Here is a 21,695-nt window from a genome sequence, read left to right as displayed (position 1 = left end):
TACAGTCTGAGTTTGGCATCCATATGTGGGATGGAAGGATGGAAAACATGAAAACTTAAAATTAAGAAAGCATTCATTGACTCTTTCACTATCTGTATGTACTAAGCATCGCTCTCTTCGGCTTTCTTAAATGTCAGCATGTTAACCCTCTCAACCCCACAACCTTCCTGTGGCTTTGAAAGGCAAAATCACCAAAGTTCTACCATTTATCACAGCCAGAAACTGTTTTTCCAAATGTTTCCGTCAGGAAAAGCAACCAAATCTAATCTTAAAATTGTGATATTTCATAAAAATCACTTTGTGTGTGTGTTGTAGCTGGCGCTGGGAAATGTGATAAGTGCTTTAGGAGACCAGGCTAAGAAGGGAGGACACGTCCCTTACAGAGACTCCAAACTCACCCGTCTGCTACAGGACTCACTGGGAGGCAACAGGTATATATATACACACACAAACATACAGAAAAATTATTTATATAGCAGGACAATTATATCATTTTGGAATGCATTGGTTCTCTGTAGAGCTGAAATGATTAGGCAATGAATCAAAGTTAATGACAGAAAATTAATTCCCACTATTTTGATAGTCATTTGCATTTCCGCAGCTTTTCTAAGCAAGATGCCAAAAATGTGAATGTTCCAGCTTCTATAAATGAAAGACTTGATTGAGATGCTTTTCTGTGCCAAATGTGGTGAAAAACTGGAAATCTTTTCTGACATTTTGTAGAAAAAATGACTACGGTAATCAAGAACATAATCAGCAGATGATTTGATAATGAAAATAATCTTTCGTTGCAGCCCTAGTTCTCTGGTTTAGTTATTTTTCCTTCAGCCCTCAGTGGGACACATAAGACGCCATGTGAAGGTTTAATGTGTCTGATTGTTGACTGTCGTCTCCAAACTTTACATTTCCTTTCTCTCCAGCCGCACAGTGATGATCGCCTGTGTCAGTCCGTCAGACCGGGACTTCATGGAGACGCTGAACACGCTGAAGTACGCCAACCGTGCCCGAAACATCAAGAACAAGGTGGTGGTGAACCAAGACAAGACCAGCCAGCAGATCAGCGCCCTGCGTGCAGAGATAGCTCGACTTCAGTTGGAGCTGATGGAGTACAAGGCGGTGAGAGATGGATGGGATGGATTACGTAAAAAAACAAAGAACAAGGAAACATTGTGGGGGAGAGAAATGAAAAACAGAAAAGAGGAGGTGCCCAGAGAAAAAGATAAAAGGGGCTGAATGACAGAAGGGGGAAGAGACGAGGAATGAAAAGTGGCAGGTGGAAGGAGAGAGACAACACATGGCTGTCAGTGTTACTGATGCAATGAGGCGTAAGAGAGGGCTGACATGATGGATGAAACTGAGAATAGTAACCGAGCACAAGAAGAAAAAATAAAACACTAATGGGAGTAAGTGGCGATGGTATTAGAAAAGCAGAAGCCATGTCTGCAGCAGCAGCAGCTGATCAAATTAAATATCTTTACTGGAATTAGACATCCATTTATACCTTTTGTAGGAAGATTAATCAGTGCTACTTCAGCATTTTCAAAAGTAATGCAGAGATAAATTGATCCTGTAGCTGAATGTGCTCTTTATGTTCTCTATGGTACTTTCAGAGAATGATACAAGAAAATGTAAGAAGAAATATGCAGAAAATTCAAAGAAAGTCTACAAAGAGCTTTTCATCTGCCGTGACCTCTGGGGCCGCAAGAAACGAGCAGCCATTTAGCGGGGTCGTCTCATATGTGATTAAGGGGGTTACCACGGTTACTAGAAGGAAGCGAATGCGTGACTATGGCGAGACACTGCGAGCTGACCTCGATGTGGTAATAAGGGATGTGATGTGACTGGAGTCTGGAAGTAATGGAGTGTTGGATTGGCGGAGGTAATAATGTCTGCGAGCTGTGCCTGGATTAGATAGTGACTCTCTGTTCTCAGCTGAAACAACAGGATTTTTTCTGTGTTAATCATTCAGAATACAACAATAGCTGCTTGAAGAGCCACGGGAGAGCAAGGCATTTTAAACAATAGCATTGTGTTTGGTTGGACTGCAATATAAAGTATATGCTAGAGTGTGGATTTAGAATCTGTTGTGTTTTTCAGGACTTTTGACCCCGATATTGTCTTCTTCCCTGAAACGCTCTCGGCGTTCAGGATCATTGTTATTCATGCCGACTGCTTGTCCTCTGCAGGGGAAGCGTGTGGCAGGTGAGGATGGTTCAGAGGGCTACAGCGACCTGTATCAGGAGAATGCAATGCTGCAGAGAGAGAACGACACGCTGCGCCTCAGGGTGAAGGCCATGCAGGAGACCATCGACCACCTCAACACCCGTGTAACACATCTGCTGGCCAATGAGGTCAGCGCCCTGCTGACCAAGTCAAGTACGTGATATGTAACTGCTTTAAATGTCCTGTTCTTAAATTGACCTTTTTACTTCTGTGCGTCCTTATTGCATCAAATATTTTCTGTGACCTGAGCCTCCTTCTGCCTTTGACCTGCAGGTGAGGGCAACGAGGAGATCGGAGCTTTAGTCCAGAACTACATCCGAGAGGTTGAAGAACTTAGGTAAGAGGTCCAAAACATCTGGGATGCTTTCTCTTACAGCTGTCATTTGTAGTATGACACTCAAACTCCATTTAAATCATCAAACTGAAACTGTGAGACAATTCAGCAGGTATGCTTTAGTATGTGGTTACCTTGTGAATCAAAAGCGATTCATGTTTGGTTGCAATTTTTGCACATTAAATATGATATCATATTTTTTTCCAAAAAAGCAAATCATACTACCAGAGCAAGACCATGTGACTTTGCTGAAGGCCAGTCAGCTTGACAACAAGTGATTATTGATGTGAAACAGTATAAAAGAGCCATAGGGTCAATGAACTGACACAGTAATGTAATGCTACATGTCACAAGGCTGTAGGGTTAAAACCCCTCAGTCTGTTGAGTTGAACAAGGGTTAATTTTATTTCCTATGAATTGAACTTTTTATTTGTAAGTTTCATAGTGAATGAAATAAAAAAAAACAATCCTCTCCTTTAATTAGCTTGTGTTAAGTCAGTTTGAATGTTTTTCAATTTTATTTTTCTCAGAACCAAGCACAAAGAAATGATAAATGAATGACTTGTCTTTTTCTCCCCATCCTCTGGCAGAACCAAGCTTCTTGAGAGCGAAGCCATGAACGAGTCGCTGCGGCGGCAGGCGGCTCGACTTTCTTCGCGTACTCCGTTCCCTTCCTCCTCTCTCAGCCCCGCCCCCGGACACCCACCTGGCTCCTCCCCCGCTCCCCTATCCATGGAGGCGGAGATGACGGACGTGTTACGCCGGGCCAAGATGGACATCGAGAGGCTGAAGAAGAAGGAGAGGAGGCAGAGGAGGATGAGGTGAGGAGACAAGGACGCAGATGTTCTCACATATTTACGTACTAATTTAAAAAAAAAAACCTCTCCATAGTGTTCCAGGAAGCTTTTGTTTCTTATATATAAAAGTCTGCTCTTCATGTAAATTTAATTCCTAATTCAGCCCTCTGGGCCCTTTTCAGTGAACCTGTGCATGTTTTAAAAAAACAAGAGTATGATGAGTACATTATTGTTCATGCCCATATACTCTCCCCTCCTCATTACTTCTCTCCTGGAGCTTAAGAGCCACATCACAAGTCGATTAGTGCTTTGGGACGGCCAGCTTCTGAATAGAATTGGTATGCAGCCAGTGCTGAGTAGTAACGCTGGCTTGGACACAAAAAGGTCTAATTCAGTCGGCCAGTGGGTCATGAGAGAGAAGAGCACACAGCCTAACAGGCTAATTGAGGTTTAATGGGATAGAGATGGAGGTAGACGGGAATTTAGCGATGGGATGGTGATGAGCGGGACGGTTGTAAACGAGAGAGCAAAGGGAAAAATAAAAGTGGCAATAAAAGGTAAAGAGCTAAAAAGGCAAGACGAGCTGAAGAAGACTTTGCTAATGACTTCAGAGGTCTGATGTTGCCGTGAGAACATCACTTGGCAACACTCCCAAAACCTTAATGGTGCTTGTTCGGGGTGTGTGACATCTCAATTAACAAGCCTGTCATGATAACTACTTTCTTTTTTTTTTTTTACATTTTATTCTCCCAGAAATAATTGTGATGAACGATATTATTGTCACTGATATAATGATAATATAACGGCATAATAATGAAAGAAGATCCTTTTAAAGAGCAATGAACTGTTCATTATTAAGAATATTCAGACACTGGAAAGTGAAAAGAAACAGTTTCAGAATTAATAAAACATGAATAAAATAAAACCACACAAAAAATTATACTTAAATAAATACTCCTGCTAATCCAGTTCCTCGATGTTTAGGACCCTTTTAGACAAATGGTATAAAGTAAACCTAAAACATATTAGCTATTAGTTGGATATTAGTAACAACAACAAGTTGACACTTTTTTCCCTATATTTCACTATGTTTTAAAAAAAACTTTATTGCAGGAGTAAATAGACATTTACATTTGTTTACATATCATATTCTTTATACTTGTAGCATTCCTGCAAAATATATATGCTTTATGGTGAATAACTAGGTAAACAAGTAAGTAAAATAATAATAACGTTGGAAAGAGGGAGAAAGATTTAAAAATAAATACATAAAAAATGAAATAAAGGAGGAATCGAATAGATTAGTACATTCATGTATAAACGTACACAGTTGGGGCTATCTCATAAATACATACCTATGTATATCTACATTTACATAAATAATAAGGAGGAAAAAATCTCAGGGCTGTGGACTGTGATAGTATTTATGTGGGATTCTCATATTTAGTCCATTTATTCCATAGTTTCCATAGCTGGGATTGGAAATAACATTGAAACATGTCTCAGTATGTTTTTTGTTTGTTTCGGCTGTGTGAATTCATGGTTAGGTCTTTTAATGGTCAGGACAACCCTGCTGTTTGTCTGGCATCATGTTATCTAAAATGTTGGTGACATCTTATCTGAACAAACACGCATGGAAACACAATGGGCAATATCAAAGTCAGAAAAATTATCAAGGTCATGTCTATACATAATTATATTGTGACAAGCCTATTGATTACATTAAGAAAGTGTTTGTAATACACCATAGTGGACAGCAAACACACAAAACTATCAACTCCAGATGAGAACAGTAAAGGGAAAGATATTCATTTGATATTGACAAGTGATGTTGAGCTGTCACCTGACTCAACAACCATGTTTTCCTCCTCCTGTAGTCCTGAGCTGGAGAAAGGTCTGAAGAAACGAGTGAAACTGCACACTCATGAGAATGGAGAGAACGGGCAGAGTGGGGAAAACGGACAAAACGGACAGAACGGGGAGATTGATTCTGACGAAAATTACACTGAGGTAAGGTACACGTGTTCATGTTACGGCATTCATACGAATTGAAAAGAACAACAAGAAAACAGAACAAAGTGTGATGTTTCTGTGTGTTTGTGTGCAGGACGTCATGTCTCCGCTGCAGGAGGAGAGCGGCTGCGATGAAGATGAGGGGGAGGATGAAGAGGAAGGCAGGGAGGAGGAGGACGGCTTTGACAGTGACGAGAGCCTGGTGGATTCAGACTCTGACTCTGATGAGAAAGGTGTGTTTGTGTAGCTGCTGCTACAACATCCTTTGTGTCCTGTTTCTAGCTGTGGTAGCTGCTTCGCTCTATAGTTGATCATCTCTGTGTATCTCTAAGCATGACAGAATTTAATACAACTATTGAACGGATTGGCATGAAATTTTGTTCAGACGTTCACTATGAAGGATGAATCTTCCTGACTTTTCTTCTAGCACCACCAACTGGTCAATGTTTCGACTTGTCTAGTGAAATACCTCAATATCTAACAGACAACTTGGCACAAAAATGTTTCACACAGTCATGAGTCCTAAATGAGGTATTATATTGACATATGAGATCCCTTGGCTTTTCCTCTAGCGCCCCCATCTGGTGTTTATTAATAACCAAATATTTGCAAAACTAATCACATTCCCAGCAGCTTTGGCTGTATTTTGTGTTAAGTGCAGGGTTCCTACGCGTGCTGGAAATCCTTGAAACACTTGAATTTTAATCCAATGACTACAAGGTTTAAACAGCTGTTTGGATTTTGAATGCAGTGCTTGAAATTTAGGTTGCTAAATATACTTTAAAAATTAAGTGAAACGGGAAACTTTGTCTTTTAATGTGTTACCCTTTTCTAGAATGATGTCACAAAAGCATAATATTGATTGTATATAGCACAATAACATCTGATTTACTGTATCTCAATTATCCAGCATACTGTATGTTCTGTATATAAATATTTAATGTATCACACCTATAAGGTGCTGGAAAAGCTTGAAATGCATCTTGAAAATGCTTGAAAAGTGCTTGAATTTGAAAAAAATGAACATAGTAAACATATCAGCATGCTGATGTTGATGCATTTAGCTTCATACATCACAGCCTCATGGAGCTGCTCTTCCTATTTAATGTCATGTACAGCTCCTTTTTCTTTAAGGACATTGATAGGGAAGACAGAAAAATACATTATACAGCTGAATTTGAATGTACAATCTTTTCAAAACATGAATCAAATAATGCCTAAAGTTTAGGTTTGATGTCAGTCAGAATAAAAACAACCCACAGACAATGAATAAAGACTTACATTTTGGGTGTTTATGACACTGCCTGTTATTTATTCCATTATCCTAAAATAATTGTATTAAAACTCCACAAAGCATCCGCTTGCACTGTCTAACCTTTCCCGTCTACCCTGCAGACAACCTGCAGGCGGACCTGGCTGATCTGACCTGCGAGATCGAGATCAAACAGAAGCTAATAGACGAGCTGGAGAACAGCCAGCGGAGGCTGCTGATGCTGAAGCTGCAGTACGAGGAGAAGCTCATTCTGCTGCAGAACAAGATCCGAGACACTCAGCTGGAGAGAGACCGCGTGCTGCAGAATCTCAGTGAGTCCATGCATCATGGGATTTGTGGACTCTAGTCACATGACGTAGACTTGAATCAGACTCCACAAATTTGATGTCTTAAGACTCGACTTGACAGAATGATAAAAGACTTGACTTGGACTTTATCACCAATGACTCGTCACTTGGACTTGAGCCTTTTGACATGAAATGACTTGATACCTTCCCATAAGTCACGCTACATGCTATGAAACTGCAATGTCAGCACTTTTATAATGATTTAGTTCTGTCGCAATTATTGTGACAGAATTGTTTTAACAAATGATTAAAATTTTTCAAAATATATATATATATTTTTTTAATTTTTCACATTATATACTATTATTATTATATACTATGACTCTGTTATTAAAATGGCTTTTATTTAGTGGAAAGCGCATTATGAATTAACTTAGGAACTTAACTTAATCAGTAGAAATGTATCATTAAAGGTAAAGCAACCCTGTCAACAGGCCATTTAGTAACGATATAACGCGGCTTCACAGTGTCCATGGAAAACTACACAGAGGAGAAGGCCAACCGGATCAAGCAGGACTACGAGAAACGTCTTAAGGAGATGAACCGAGACCTGCTGAAGCTCCAAGCAGCACAGAAAGAGCACGCACGCCTGCTCAAAAACCAGGGGAGGTACGAACGGGAGCTGAAGAAACTCCAGACAGAGGTCAACGAGATGAAGAAAGCCAAGGTGAGAGGAAGAAGAGCTGAAGTACTAAACAGGTATACTAGTACAGTTTAGGAAGTCTGACCTCTTGTGTTTCCAGGTGACGCTGATGAAGCAGATGAAGGAGGAGCAGCAGAGGAGGAGGATGGTGGAGGCAAAGAGGAACCGTGAGATCGCCCAACTCAAGAAGGAGCAGCGCCGACAAGAGGTCAGTTTGTGTGTGTTTACTACACATACAAACATATTCTCTCCTTTACTCTGGTGCTTTAGCTCCCTCTAATGTCTCATGCGGAAATATCATTTTTGGGAAATTAGGAGCCACTAAGTGGGACAGTAGGAGCATAATGTATATAAGCCTGTTTAATATATGTTTCAGCTGTTGTCAACACGGTCCAGATTCTAATCTCACTCCTGAATTGTGTATAAAATGATGAGTTGGTGTGTATTGCTTGTGCTTAGGTTCTCCATCTGTTCACCAGCCTTTCACTTTAAAACCCTGATTTATGCATCATGTACATATTGCTCACAGATTTCTTGTCTCACTTTTGTGTTTTGAAGATTAGCACATACCCAAAAATGCATTAATTTCCATCTTTATTTGTTTTCCCTGGAGGAGAGGGCTTATTAATGAGCTTGGAAACATTTACATGGTCACACCATCAGCCTTATTTGTAATCCTTTTATTTCGTCTCAAGTCGTAATCCTCTCATGATCAACACTTTAAAAGCCTGTAGAGCAAAATGCAGCCTCAATCAGCTCAGGTCTAATTAACGATATATTAGCAAACATATTAAAGGACTTCTTTCTCTCCGTCCTGTCCATCAGTACCAGATCCGAGCGCTGGAGTCTCAGAAGCGGCAGCAGGAGCAGGTGCTGCGCAGGAAGACCCAGGAGGTGACGGCCCTGCGGCGCCTGGCCAAGCCCATGTCAGACCGTGTAGCTGGGCGAGTGGCCCGCTGGAACCAGACCCCCCCAGTTTCCGACTCCGGAGCCGAGTTTTCAGCCAGCACCACAGCAAGCAGCTCTGAACCTGAGACTGGCAGGACTGTGAGCGGGCTGGTGAGGCAGTGGAACAACAAAAACAATGCTATTGGATATCTGGCAGAGAGTGAAGGGAGCATGGATGGAACCAGAGTCATCGGGTAAGATGTGACTTGTACTTTACATGTGTACGTGCAAACACTGGCTTTGTACTTGTTATTTTCATAAGAATGTAATAAAATATTCCTCTCCTCTCCTCTCCTCTCCTCTCCTCTCCTCTCCTCTCCTCTCCTCTCCTCTCCTCTGCAGCAGTCGGAAGAAGTTGCAGCGCAAGCCAGCAGGCATTGGCAGCGTCGGAGCAGCGAGCAGAGCCAGCAGCTTCTCTAAGTCCGCCCGTCAGAAGTGGCAAGCCCTCGAGCGCCGCATTATGGACATTGTCATGCAAAGAATGACGATCTCAAACGTTGAAGCTGACATGGATCGCCTCATCAAGGTAGGAATGTTCCTCATGTTTTCACTCTAGATGGATAATAGTGCTGAGGCGTCACTGTAACTGGGATTAATCTACGCTGATGGGAACTATTGAAAAGATCGCACTTGAAAAGTTTGCACTGCCTAAAGCACTTACGTCCTATTGGACTCAAACTTAACCCATGGCACTTACATCTTTCCTTGTGTTGTACTAATTCTCGAATGTGCGTGGCTTTGGATAAAAGCATCTGCTAAATGACATTGTAGAATTGACGATTAGACTTGGTTTGGTGGCTATAGAGTAAAATGGTATCCATGATTTTGGCTTCCGATTGTGAAAACAAGATAATCATAAAACAATCATTTTTGTCTTATATTATAAATCCAGGGCCTCCCTTTTCTTCACTGCTGTGCGGTTTTGCTCATTTTTGCTGAGTTACTGACTGAAATATGTTGAATATAGTTTCTACAGGTGCATCTCAATAAATTAGAATATGATGGAAAAGTCCATTTCCAGTAGTTCAAGTCAAATAGCCCCAACCAAGTATTGAAAACATATAGATGGACATACTTTTCAGAGGCCAACATTTCCATATTAAACATACTTTTTAAAATTGGTCTTTTGTAATATTACATTTTTTTGGGACACTGAATTTTAGGTATTCATTAAATGTAAGCCATACTCATTACAATTAGAAGAAATAAAAAAAATTATGACATGACATGTGTTATTTCCACTTTTTGAATTGAATTACTGACATAAATTAACTTTTCTATGATATTCTTATTTATTGAGATACACCTTTATAGACTTCATGTCAGTAGTACAACTTAAGCCAAAGTGAGCCTCTTTTCTTTACAGAGAATTTTTGTTAAAATCATGCAGTATAGTTAGCTGGGGTAAAGTCTTTTTTAATGAGTCTGGTTTGTTTGTTTGTATTGAACATTGATATAATACAGTTGATGAATGTAGAAATAACTCTCCATATCTTATCCTTACACTTTTTGCAGATGTTTTTGTATAAGTATATTTCTGACTTTTTGTTGGTCTGTCTGCATTTGTGTTTTTGACGAGTCAGAAGCGAGAGGAGCTGACAGTCCAGCAGGAATCGCTCTCACATAAGAGGGAGGTACTGATGGCGGACGGGGAGGGACCAGAAGCAGAGGACCGCCTCCTTCAGGAAATAAACGAGGACATTGAGGTGCTGAACGCCAACATCGACTACATCAACGACAGCCTGTCTGACTGCCAGGCCACCATTGTACAGATAGAAGAGACCAAGGTATGAACACACACACACACACACACACACACACACACTGTAATTTTTGCTGTCCAGCTGTGATAAAGAACAGGAGGCTTCTAGTGATGCCTGTTTCTCTGCAGGATGAGCTCGATTCTGTGGACACTTCCGTGGTGATCAGCTCCTGCTCTCTGGCTGAAGCGCGCCACCTGCTGGACCACTTCCTGAAGGCTTCCATAGAGAAAGTGAGTAATCATAAAGAGCCCCTATGAAAACTTAAAAGTAAAAAGTTTGTTTGCAGGCTTAGAGACATTTGTAAAATCAGAAGTACTGAATTAATAATTTAAATCTGCATTTAAATAAATAGTTAATTTTACTATTTTCATATCATTCAACTGCCAAAAAAGTAAGCATGACACTTAATTGTATTTATGTTGTGTCCTGGAGTGAATAAAGTGCAGGTGATTTGAATTATGTATTACTATTACTACACTGGTGCCATCTAGTGGTGCCTTTTTGTACTGCAAGATCAAATTTAAGTTCAAGTTCATGTTCCTTATTGATGATATGCACAACAATAAGAAAGAAGCAGTGTTTGGCAAGAAAATTATTGGATCTCAGGCTCCCTCCAAAAATGCATTATACAACACTGTTAACAAGGTGGTCTCGTTTCCTGTTGAATGATTTATACCTAGTCTAAACATTGAGTGCTGAAGTACTGTGTGTGTAAATGTGCATGACCATTTTTGATAATTTTTGGTCACTGTGTGCACACAGAGTTTGCATGTGGCTCAGAGGGAGGCTCAGGTCCGACTGCTGGAGGGTCAGCTGAGACAGACAGATGTGATCGGCTCGTCTCACAATCACATAATCCTCGATGCCCTGAGAGAAAAGGCAGAATACATCCCTGAACTCCAGGCTCTCATCCACAATGTACAGCAGGGTGAGTCCCAAGTCCTAAAAAAAAAAAAAAAAAAAATTAATTTTAACAACAAAAATAATATATTATATTGATGACATTGCACCTTCCTAGCATATAGCACAGCTTGGGGTAAGGTATAAGTACTATTTTGGTAGTAGTCCAAGTAAAGACTCAAGTCACTAATATTTAAGTCCAAGTCAAGTTGCAAGTCTTGATTTTGTCAAGTCAAGTCTAAAGTCTGACTTGAGTCCAAGTCATGTTACTTAAATCCACACCTCTGGTGTTGAGGTCTGTGTGTAAGTGAGTAAGACTATATAGTCTAATTTCTCTTTCTGTAATTGGCTTAAGAGAATATATTAAAGAAAGGGAAAAAATAAATGTGGCTGTGGGTTAGGCTGTGTCACATACACACTCACCCAGCGGCGGTGTGTGTACAGTCACAGTGTGCTGCGGGCTGACAAGTTGTATGTTTTCTGTGCTTCCAGAAAATGGTTACGCCAGCACAGACGAGGAGCCCTCTGAGTTCAGCCAAGCCTCTGACAACAGGTGAGACTGCAGTCGCCTACACAAAACCCTCCGCTCACCCTGACCCTCTTTTTATTTACCACAACATACTGTTCATCCTGGAGAATTTTCATCTAAAAATATGTACTCAATTTCTTTTTTTCTCTCTGTATCCATGTTTATTTCTGTAACTCTGGCTTCCTCTCTTCCAACAGTGTATCTCAAATGAAAGAATCCAACAGCCAGGACGATTTCAAAATAAAGGTACTGCTGATTTGTGTTACATTTGTTTCTTAAATCCAATTGTTATTTACTGCCATAATTTATCAGAATAGCTCTACTTTTGTAAGTGTTGAAGCTCAGAATATCAGATAGTGCTGTGTCTTGCACTCTCCAAGCCTGCCAGACCTTTATGAATCATGATGACACTGCATGTTGTCAGGTGTTGTTAGTGTTCTTGCTGTAGTGATTGCGTGGAGACCGTTGCTCTGATTTTTACTGTCAACACACATGCCACAGTTTGTCCATCAGAGCAGCTGACATATTTCTTTGGGACCATGAGGTGGCAGTATAAGCAAACACTTAAAAATTCCTATACTTCCCGAAGCTTGGTTTGATATCCTGAGGAGGAACCCCTGATATGACTCCAATTCCTCTTTATTAATGCTGTGTTGTCTGTCCCTTATTGGGTTTATTTAGTTGCTTTCTTCTCTCTCTAATGTGACTATGACCCCACAACGACACGTTTGTTTTTACTGGTTTCATTTTCCCTGCTGAATGATATCGTCAGGCAGCGTATTCATTTCCTCTTGAGCCTTAATTAAATTCAATCTTGATCTTTATTTTATGTCTCAGTTTTTCATATCCCGCTATCCTCCTTTTTCTCATATCATTCTGCTTCCTATGGCCCTCTTTTTTTTTTACCCAGATGGAGCCTCGTCTGTCAGTTCAGATGAAGGCGGTTTCTGCGGAGTATCTGGGTCCCTTGCTGGACCCCTCGTCCAGCAGCAAGCAGCAGCACATCACCAAGTCTCTGGCCTCGCTGACAGACATCCAGGAGGACGGTCTGAGCCTGGGGTCAGCGAGTCTGGGGCTCAGCCTGGCCCTTCGGGACCCCTACCACAGGGAGCGGGCCTCCCGCACAATCAGCCTACCTATCAGGGGACACACCTTGTAAGTGAAGCATGATGATCACTGTCATGGCAAGGCAGCTTTATTTAGAAAAGAAACAGGCAATTCAAAACATAATTAACAAAAATAATTAGCAATAAAAAAATGAATAAAATCTTTTACGATAATGGTAAAAGTTCACATTTAAGAAGATTTAAGAGATGCAGACATGAAAAACTCGCTGACCAATCAGAGCAGACTTTTTCGGGAGGGAGTCTTAAAGAGACAGGCACTAAAACTAAGTATTTCAGGCAAAGAGTGAATACAAGTATATACAGACAGAATATATTTTTGATTATTAAAGCTTGTAAACATGTTCTAGTAGCAACCCACAATACTAATATGTCCCCTTTTAAATCCACATTCTTCCTGTTTGCACAACAAAGGAGCGCTGTGTGCAGTTAATCCAGATGTTAACATTTCATATGTCCCCTTCAAAATTAGGATGAAATTAAATAAAACGCATAAAATATAAATAACAAAGACTTAGAAAATGCACATACAGTGCAGTAATAAGTTGTTAGATGCCCCCAAATACAACAAGTGAAATAAATTGCATGTCATCTTGTTCTGTTAAAGTGCCCTTGAGCAAGATAAAGAGCCAAAGGATGCTGGACATGGGTTAAACTGAAACATTTGCGGCTATTCAAACTTCATCAATGATTGTTTATTCACAGAAACTTGACTACCAATTAAGCTCCTTTACAGCAGTACCCTGAATTCACATTCAAACGGGATACAAGCATATGATAACAACCACAGTAATAACAATAAAGTGATGAAAAAGTCCAATAAAACAAATAACTAGCAGACATGTCAACATGAAATGTGTTGCCGTGATAAACAAACAAGCGCGGTAAAATCATAAGGATGATTGCATAACTTTGTAGAACATCATAATTAAACAAACAAACAAAAAAAAAAGTTTTGTTTTCTGATAACAAAGACATAGTTTTGTGTGTTTTTATCCTACTAACTGCACACTTCCCAGTTAACAGCCACGGGAACGCTGCCAGAGGCCTGACATTTTTTAGATTATTAAAGTGCTTCAGGGACAGAAAATGGGGAGGCCAATGAAATTAGCGTCAGTCTTTGGGGATGGAACGCCTGATCGTGTGCAGTTTGATATTTAAAGAAATTAGTCTGCCAGTTGCTTCAGAAATGCTGTTAAATTGCATAAAAGCCTTGCTGCTTATAGACTCCTAACTGTATGCTTAGACGTGTGTCATCCTCCTGTGCACTCCCTTGAAGATTTGCTTAGTTTGCTTTTGTGTGTGTGTGTGTGTGTGTGTGTGTGTGTGTCAGTCCCAGGCAGTCTCGTGGTTATGACACTTCCCCTCTAACAAGGAGGAAATCTTACGACCGTGCGTACAGGTACATACACTGTGATGCTCAAATTTATGTGATTTTCTTGGCAGATTGATCACATTTTTTGACTGTGTAATGTAATTTTCCTTTCTTCTTTCTTCATAACTTTTCTTCTCCTTCCTTATCCTTCACCTCCCTCACCCGCCCGCCCCTTATCAGGCCCACTGATGGCTACACGCCCCCCTCCTCCCCTCCTCTGAGGACCAGGAACGACCGCAACGTCTTCTCAAGGCTCACCAGCAACCAAACCCAAGGTTCTGCTCTGGACAAGTGAGTGCACTTTTGCACAAACACACACATTCACACTCTTCTTTTGTCCTTTTTGTTCCCTGCGTTCTCATCTGATCTATTCACTTTGATCCATTCCCTGTCTTTTCTTTTCTTCTCGTCCATGGTTTAAGATCCTCTCTGGCCCCTGTTGATAGGTTGATGGTCAGGCCTTTTGAGAGGAAAGCTCTCATCCGCGTTGTGTAGATGTAAGAGTGTTTTATTCCAGCTGTTTATCTTGAGATGAATCCCTACTCTCACACAAAAAGACTTTTTCATCTGGTATTAATGCAGTTCCTGGGAGGAGGACAGATGGTGCAAACACTTACAGAATCCAGGTGTTAAGTGCACTCAAGAGGCATTGAAGGTCTGATCATCCAAACCACAACCACAGGCTGCATTTAGCAACATTAACACAAGGCATAATTACAGTGTGTTTGCCCTGTCGATATATGAGTTACCAGGAACAAATGCACATTAGGAGGGAAGTAGCTCAGACGTGTGAGGGCAGTTGTGGGAAAAAAAGCTAAATGTGTTTGTTTTAAATGAATGTGATGTGCATGATAATGATGCACATGATCTACATCTGGGCAGAAAGCGAAATTCGCTTATGCAATCTAATTAAATCTAATATAAGACTCAGATCTGCTATAAATCTTATATTATTCCAGTTTGTTGGCACTGTGTCATAAAGAATTAGATTCAAATTTATGGTAATTTTTGAGAAATTTAGCTAGATGTGGTGTTTAAATGGTCGGTTTTTAATGAGTTTTTATCCTATTTACATACATAAAGGATAAAATTATGTTATAAACACTTAAGATGTTGTTATGAGATGCATGTTAAAGGAACAGTATGTTTTCCTCGCTTCTTTAAAGTACACATACCTGCATTTTTAAAGGGACAGTTCACCCCCAAAATCAAAAATACACATTTCTCCTCTAACCTGTCGTGCTGTTTATCAGTGCAGATCGTTTTAGTGTGAGCTGCCGGCTGCTGGAGATATTGGTCGTAGAGATGTCTGCGATATCGGCTGTGTGCTAAATCTGGAATGAGCAACGGGCCGTTTCCCTCCCTGCTCGCAATCAATTCCAGCTTTCCGCCTTGACAAATGTCAGCAGTTAATTTGAGACAACATTCGGCTCTGCTCTAAAGTTGTTTGTTGTGTAATTTTTATTAATCCGGAACATTTCTCAGCTTTATTGACCCCCTAATTGTTAGCGAGGATGCTGTGTGAAATGAGTTAGGGCGTTGTGTTTGTGCGTATGTATGTCCTCTACGTGTGGATATTTGTGTGCCGGAGCCTATGGGGCCTCATTATCTGGAGCAGGGGTAGGTAAATGAGTTGGCTCTTGTCATCTTTCCATGCAGCTGTTGTGATTGGAAGCCATTTTGAATTAACTCAGGGTGACAGTGTGGGAGGATATTTTATGTTTAAGGTCGCATTTCTAGGTCCCACAGGAGAAGCTTTTCTATAGAGCATGATTCAGGAGGATGAAATGGTGTGAGGTTTTTGTCCTTTTTATCTTTTGTTGCAGGGAGCATTTGCAGTGTTGCAATCTGATGAAAGGTATTAACATCATTTAGTCATTTACATTCTTTTCAGAGTGAGTAGTTTACTGAAGTAAACACTGCATACAACATTTTTTTAAACCAAAAAATTCATCATTTAGACCATATTTTTCTTTTTTCTGTTGTTTCATTGTCCTAACATTACTGACACTGACCTAACTGACGCTTAATTCAATTTCAATTTGTCACAAGCCAATGTGTGGAGCCAATTTACTTAAAAAAAAAAAAAAATCCAGTCTGAATCGTCTGTATGAATTCTGTGTAATTGGGTGTCAAATGGGAAGCTGTCTACTCTGCCAAGAAAGAAGATAGCGATGTTCTCAAGTGCATCTTTGCAAGTTCACAAAACCTTTTAAAATGCAATGTGATTGGGACTGTATGGATGTTTTCTGCTTCTGTCAACTGATTCATATGAATTCGATATGGATGCTTATGAGACAAGGATCAGGCATTTGACACACATTTGAAACATTAGAAAATAAGGAAAATGAATTTTAAACAAAGTTTTCTCGTCTTCAGACGGATAAAAAAGGCTTTGAATACAAGAGACATTTTTTAATCTTCACATCCCCAAAAACCAATGAATTTTAAAAGGATTTTGTCTTGAGAGTCTCAGAGAGAAGCGGATATCACTATGCTAATTGCGGCTGTGGCCAGCAGTAAATACCAGTATATGTGGGGATTTTTTTATCACCTTTTAACGCTGTTGTTCCCTCCAGACATATCCAGAACCATTTTGTTTTATTATTTCATGCTCGGTGTATAGCACAGGCCCACATGGTGACAAACCGGAGGCTATAAAATATTTACAATATAATAACACTTTTATTGCACTGTTACACACAGTGGAGGCACTGTGTTGGTGTGGTCTGGATTTTTCCCTCGACAGCTTTGAGCGGGCCCCGCCTGTGAGTTTGATTGACAACCTTCTCCTCCATATTGGTCTTTCCCTTCTGTTAACCCTGATTGTGGTCCCTTATGTCCCTCTCTGCACTAATTCCCTGTATATGGCTGGAAAAGTCGATGTGGAGTGGACACTGGCATCAGGGGAGTCAAACATTGGGGCTACAAAAATGTTGAAATTGTAATTGTGCAGTCATTTGACCTCTGTGTTTGACTTGCCTGGCTTCAGTGTTTCTTCCTTGACAACTTCCTTCTTTCTTACCTTTTTTCAACGTTGTTTGAATAAATAGTTCGACATATCACAAAATATGTCTTTTCATTTTCTTGCCAAGAGTTAGATGAAAATATTGATACAGCTTCCATGTCTGTACTTTAAATATGAAGCTATCAGTAGCAGCTGGCTAGCATAAAATGTGGTAGCAGGAGGAAACAGCTAGCCTGGCTTCACTTTGTATGAATGAAAAAAAATGTAATTTGTTAATTTGTGAGCTCCAGAGGTGTTGGTAGACATATTCTTAAACTCTGGACCTGGACATATAGGCCATCTGTTTCCCCCCGTTTCCACTCTTTGTGCCGAGCTAACCTAGCTAGCTAGCTAGGCTGCTGGTTGTAGCCTCATATTTACGACACGTCTGTATGCAAAATATAAAAAACTAGTGAGAAAAGAGAGGAAACTGCTACAAAATCCCCTGCCAGCACCTCTAAAGTTCAGTGATTAACACAATTTAATATTTCAATATTTATTTTTATCTGCAATAAACTGTGTAAATATGACAAGTGACTATTAAATTGTGGATTTAGCCCAGCACATAACCACATGTAAAACCACAAATCTTTGTCACTGACACTTCAGAGGTGCTGGTAGCGAATGATGTTACCTTCCGAGAGAGCTAGGCTAGCTGTTCCCTCATTTCCTGTTTTTATGCTAAGCTAAGCTAACCAGCTGCTGGCTGTATCCTCATATTGAACGGGCAGACATAAGATTGGTGTCAATGTTCTCATCTAGCTCTTGGCAAGAAAGTGAATGACTCAAATTGTCGAACTGTTTATTTAAACCTGTAACCTTTAATGTTTAACACTCCAAGGGGATACTCAACCAGCTATTGCTCAGTGTGGGTGTGTCTACAGTAAACATGCTTTACCAAGGGAAACATCTGCAGACAGCAGTCAAAGAATACAGCCTGTTCAGTGGTTATCTTTGGGTAAAAGCACATTTCATGGCAAACTGCCTGATAATCTCTGGACAAGCTTTATTGTTTGTCTGAGCTTTCCTGCCAGTTTGCTCACTGCTTTGTATCTAAAACCCTTCCTCCAGTCACTCCTCCCTTTAACCCTTTGCCAGTAACCCTTCTGTCTTTCCTTAGCTTGGTTAACCCTTTCCTCTTCCCGCCCCACCCTCCCCTCTCCTGCTCCTCTTCTGCCTCCAGGTCGGATGACAGCGACTCCTCGCTCTCCGAGGTGCTCAGGTAGAGGAACTGTGTTTGTCACTCTCTGTTTTCCCATTCGCCTGTTAACTCACCTGGTGTCATCTCGTCTCCACCGGCAGTCAGTGCCTCGCCTGGCCTCTCCTCCACCTCCACCTCCTTTAGTCCCATCTGTGGGTGAGGTCGCTGTGGTGCATGTTTTAACCCCATGCGGCTTTCTTGACCTGCCGGCCTGTCCCACCTGTGGTGTTGTGTTTCTCTGTGGTGTTGCTTGCACACGAGACCTGAATGAACCTTACCAGTATTCTGCAGGAATAATGCTGACAAATTTATGACTGTAACAGTACACCTGATATTGTGATTCATCACCTGTGAGACAACAACAACAGTAATTCCTTATAAAACTCTATTTCCAGTAAAAGTACTACCAGAGGTGTAGAAATTCATATTAGTTAAAGGAATAGTTTGAAACTTTTTAAAATACACTTAGTTGCTTCCTTGTTGTGTATTAAATGGAAAGATCTCACGTCTATCTGTTAGATTTGTCGCTGTTGACTGGCTCAACAACTAGACTGGCTCTTTCTAAATACAATATCTGCTTACCAGCAACTCTTATATTGAATATCACATTTGTTAAATCTTTTTTTTTTTTTTTAGATTATTTTTTGGGGCATTTTTTGCTTTTATTGATAGTGACAGATAGAAAGGGGGTGATAGAGGGGAAGACATGCTGCAAAGGGAGCACAGGCCGGATTCGAGCCACCGGGACGCCCCTTTGTTAAATCTTTACAAAAAACAAAAGGAATAAAATTAGGAGGGCCATGATTTCGATAGTAAATCGAAAATTAATTGAAATGTGCTTTAAATTTTGGTCATCCAAATCAAGTGTCGGTTTGACGACACAGCATGGCTCACCTGTGTAACCTGCAGCTGCAGACAACATGGCCATTGCTGGGGTCAGAGATGGAGACACAACAGTAGAACTGGAATCCTCCTGCAATACTGAGCGGTTGGTTGATAGTCTAACAATGGCACAGCCTTCAATGCTGAAAAAAAATTAATTGAAAATTTCCAGCAACCTTCAAATTGAAAGTCCAGTTGAATCATGGATGTGGAGAACCACCCCTACTAAAAATGTAACATTGTGGTTTTACAGGGAGTAATGGGCTGGACTATTACTTGAGTTGGTGCAGCAGCTTCTTTCATCACTGTCAGTTTGCCAAGCAACCAGCTGAGGATCTAGTTTTTATACTTTAGTTTTTGTACATATTTAAAGCAATACAGTATGTTAATGAGCTGGTTAGCCCGTCTTTATGCTAAGCTAAGCTAATTGACTACTGGCTCTAGCATCAAATTGACGGCATAGACTCAAAATTTCCATCTTCTCATTTACCTTCAGCAAGAAAGCAAATAAGCAAAATGTTTGCCCAAAATGTCCAACAATTCCTTTGGGACAAAAATAATAAAATTACATCATAACATAAAAAAACAGGAATTTTCTCCACTTCCTCCTTTCTGATCTATTTCTGTCTATTTTTCTCACACTCACAAATTGATGCACCTCTCACCGAGGCTACTCAGACTGTTTTTCTGTGTATTGCAAAGAGCACACACTGATCTCCCTCCATGTTTTCATTAGTCTGCTGGTCTCTCGGTGCTTGGCCATGCAACATTCATTAGCAGCCCTCACATAGTGCACAACACAGCACACTATGATATCTTCTACAGACGCTGATAGAATGGGAACACTTTCTGCCATTTGGACCAGCACATTGCTGTGAGATATAGAGTGCTGCATTAACAACTATTATAGCATTTGCAGTACCTGTCCCTGTAGAGAAAAACAAAATAGAAACTCTAAGAAAGTATTAAAGATAATGCAACATAATGATTCCCTGTCAGGTAAACAAAGCTGTTTCTGCTGTTGGCATCTTAGTGTCTTTTTCTCCAGACATGAAACATTGCCCATACTTGGTGACAAAAGAACAATTACAATTTTCCGATTTTAGCCAAATTCCTAAAGACCTCTCTATTTTTTCTGTTGTAGATGGGTCAGATGACCAATGCCAGTTGTTTTGTTTAAGTTTATTTGCCAATTAATGGAAATGCACCTCAAAGTTCGTATACATTTGCTTCACAGTTGAATGGAAACACAGCAAATGTGATGAACTGCCTTCACCTTTATACCAATTAGAATGGAGAGTAAGACAGCATGATAGCATTAACACCCTTCAGAGTGATAAGGTTCATTCAAATGCAACTACGCCTCAAATTCTTCTTCCCTTATATTTGAAAATCTTCCTTCCCCTCTCCCCTTCATTTAATAATAAAAAATAATATTAATAGAAGCGCCACATATAGGTGTTCCCCTCTTTTAGTTATATCTAAAAAGAGTGTGGGATAGATTGTATGTGATGCTGCGTTCACTTCATACACCTGCCATCACAGTCAGGTTTTGCAGCTCTGTGGAGGACCAGAAGCTGATAATCTGACTCTCTTATCAACTTGTTGCATCTCTCCAATTACGCACATGCACCACATACCCTTTTCCCTGGGCCCCAAAAAGGCGATTGGCTGTGATGGTGCTGAACTGAGAGTCAGCTGCCACCTGACTGGCGGAGAATGGATGCTGCATGTGGTGATGATGACGTCTCAGGTTGTTGTGCTGCGGTTTATTTTTGAGTTGCAGGCTGCTGTGTAGTTGGTCTTTCAGGCTGTGGCTGTTGTAAACAATTGTTTTGAGCTTATTCTGCACAAGTCAGTGCTCTTTTATGTTTCATGAGACTTGGCAGACATGCATGAATTCTTTTTTTTTTCACTGATTGGCAGGTTTTGATTTTGTTTGGCATTTTTGTATGCACTGTAAAAGAAAAGAACCACAGAAAGTATGGTTTAGTGTTTATTTTTTGATTTGACGTCTGTATTTGTGTGTGTGCTTTCACGCTGGGACATCAGCGTACATGCAGGCACAGAAGAGGAGCATGTTGCCATCTTTGACAAGTTTCAAGCACACCCTTCTGTATTTCTCTCACTCTGTGCAGAAACAAAACCTGTCCCGAGTTTGGTGTGTAATCACAGATTCTCTTTTCCCTCTGCACATCCTCTGGCTCTGCCTCACTGTTTTGCTCTCAACCTCCTCACTCTTTTACACACACACACACACACACACACACACACACACACACACACACACACTAACCACCACTGGTGTTATAAGGAAGCCCACCAGGGACCAATTT

At 40.5% G+C, this 21,695-nt stretch overlaps 1 protein-coding gene across 1 annotated transcript in view; it reads left to right on the top strand.

Annotated features, from left to right (window-relative positions):
* Positions 1-21,695, top strand: part of kif21b (kinesin family member 21B) — a 76,765-nt gene that overhangs the window by 34,989 nt on the left and 20,081 nt on the right. The window contains exons 7-27 of the mRNA XM_059328661.1: positions 316-431; positions 921-1,116; positions 2,187-2,376; positions 2,497-2,560; positions 3,148-3,378; positions 5,232-5,364; positions 5,462-5,600; positions 6,763-6,951; positions 7,455-7,654; positions 7,731-7,838; positions 8,456-8,772; positions 8,921-9,104; positions 10,162-10,365; positions 10,470-10,571; positions 11,104-11,269; positions 11,734-11,794; positions 11,968-12,016; positions 12,681-12,925; positions 14,228-14,296; positions 14,450-14,560; positions 18,460-18,498. Coding sequence (XP_059184644.1) covers positions 316-431; positions 921-1,116; positions 2,187-2,376; positions 2,497-2,560; positions 3,148-3,378; positions 5,232-5,364; positions 5,462-5,600; positions 6,763-6,951; positions 7,455-7,654; positions 7,731-7,838; positions 8,456-8,772; positions 8,921-9,104; positions 10,162-10,365; positions 10,470-10,571; positions 11,104-11,269; positions 11,734-11,794; positions 11,968-12,016; positions 12,681-12,925; positions 14,228-14,296; positions 14,450-14,560; positions 18,460-18,498 — 3,113 coding nt within the window. The remainder of the gene's footprint in view (positions 1-315; positions 432-920; positions 1,117-2,186; positions 2,377-2,496; positions 2,561-3,147; positions 3,379-5,231; positions 5,365-5,461; positions 5,601-6,762; positions 6,952-7,454; positions 7,655-7,730; positions 7,839-8,455; positions 8,773-8,920; positions 9,105-10,161; positions 10,366-10,469; positions 10,572-11,103; positions 11,270-11,733; positions 11,795-11,967; positions 12,017-12,680; positions 12,926-14,227; positions 14,297-14,449; positions 14,561-18,459; positions 18,499-21,695) is intronic.

The sequence above is a fragment of the Centropristis striata genome, chromosome 3 (assembly GCF_030273125.1).
Source record: "Centropristis striata isolate RG_2023a ecotype Rhode Island chromosome 3, C.striata_1.0, whole genome shotgun sequence".
Taxonomy (NCBI): domain Eukaryota; kingdom Metazoa; phylum Chordata; class Actinopteri; order Perciformes; family Serranidae; genus Centropristis; species Centropristis striata.
Note: the sequence above shows the minus strand (reverse complement) of the source record. Positions and strands in the feature narration are given on the sequence as shown.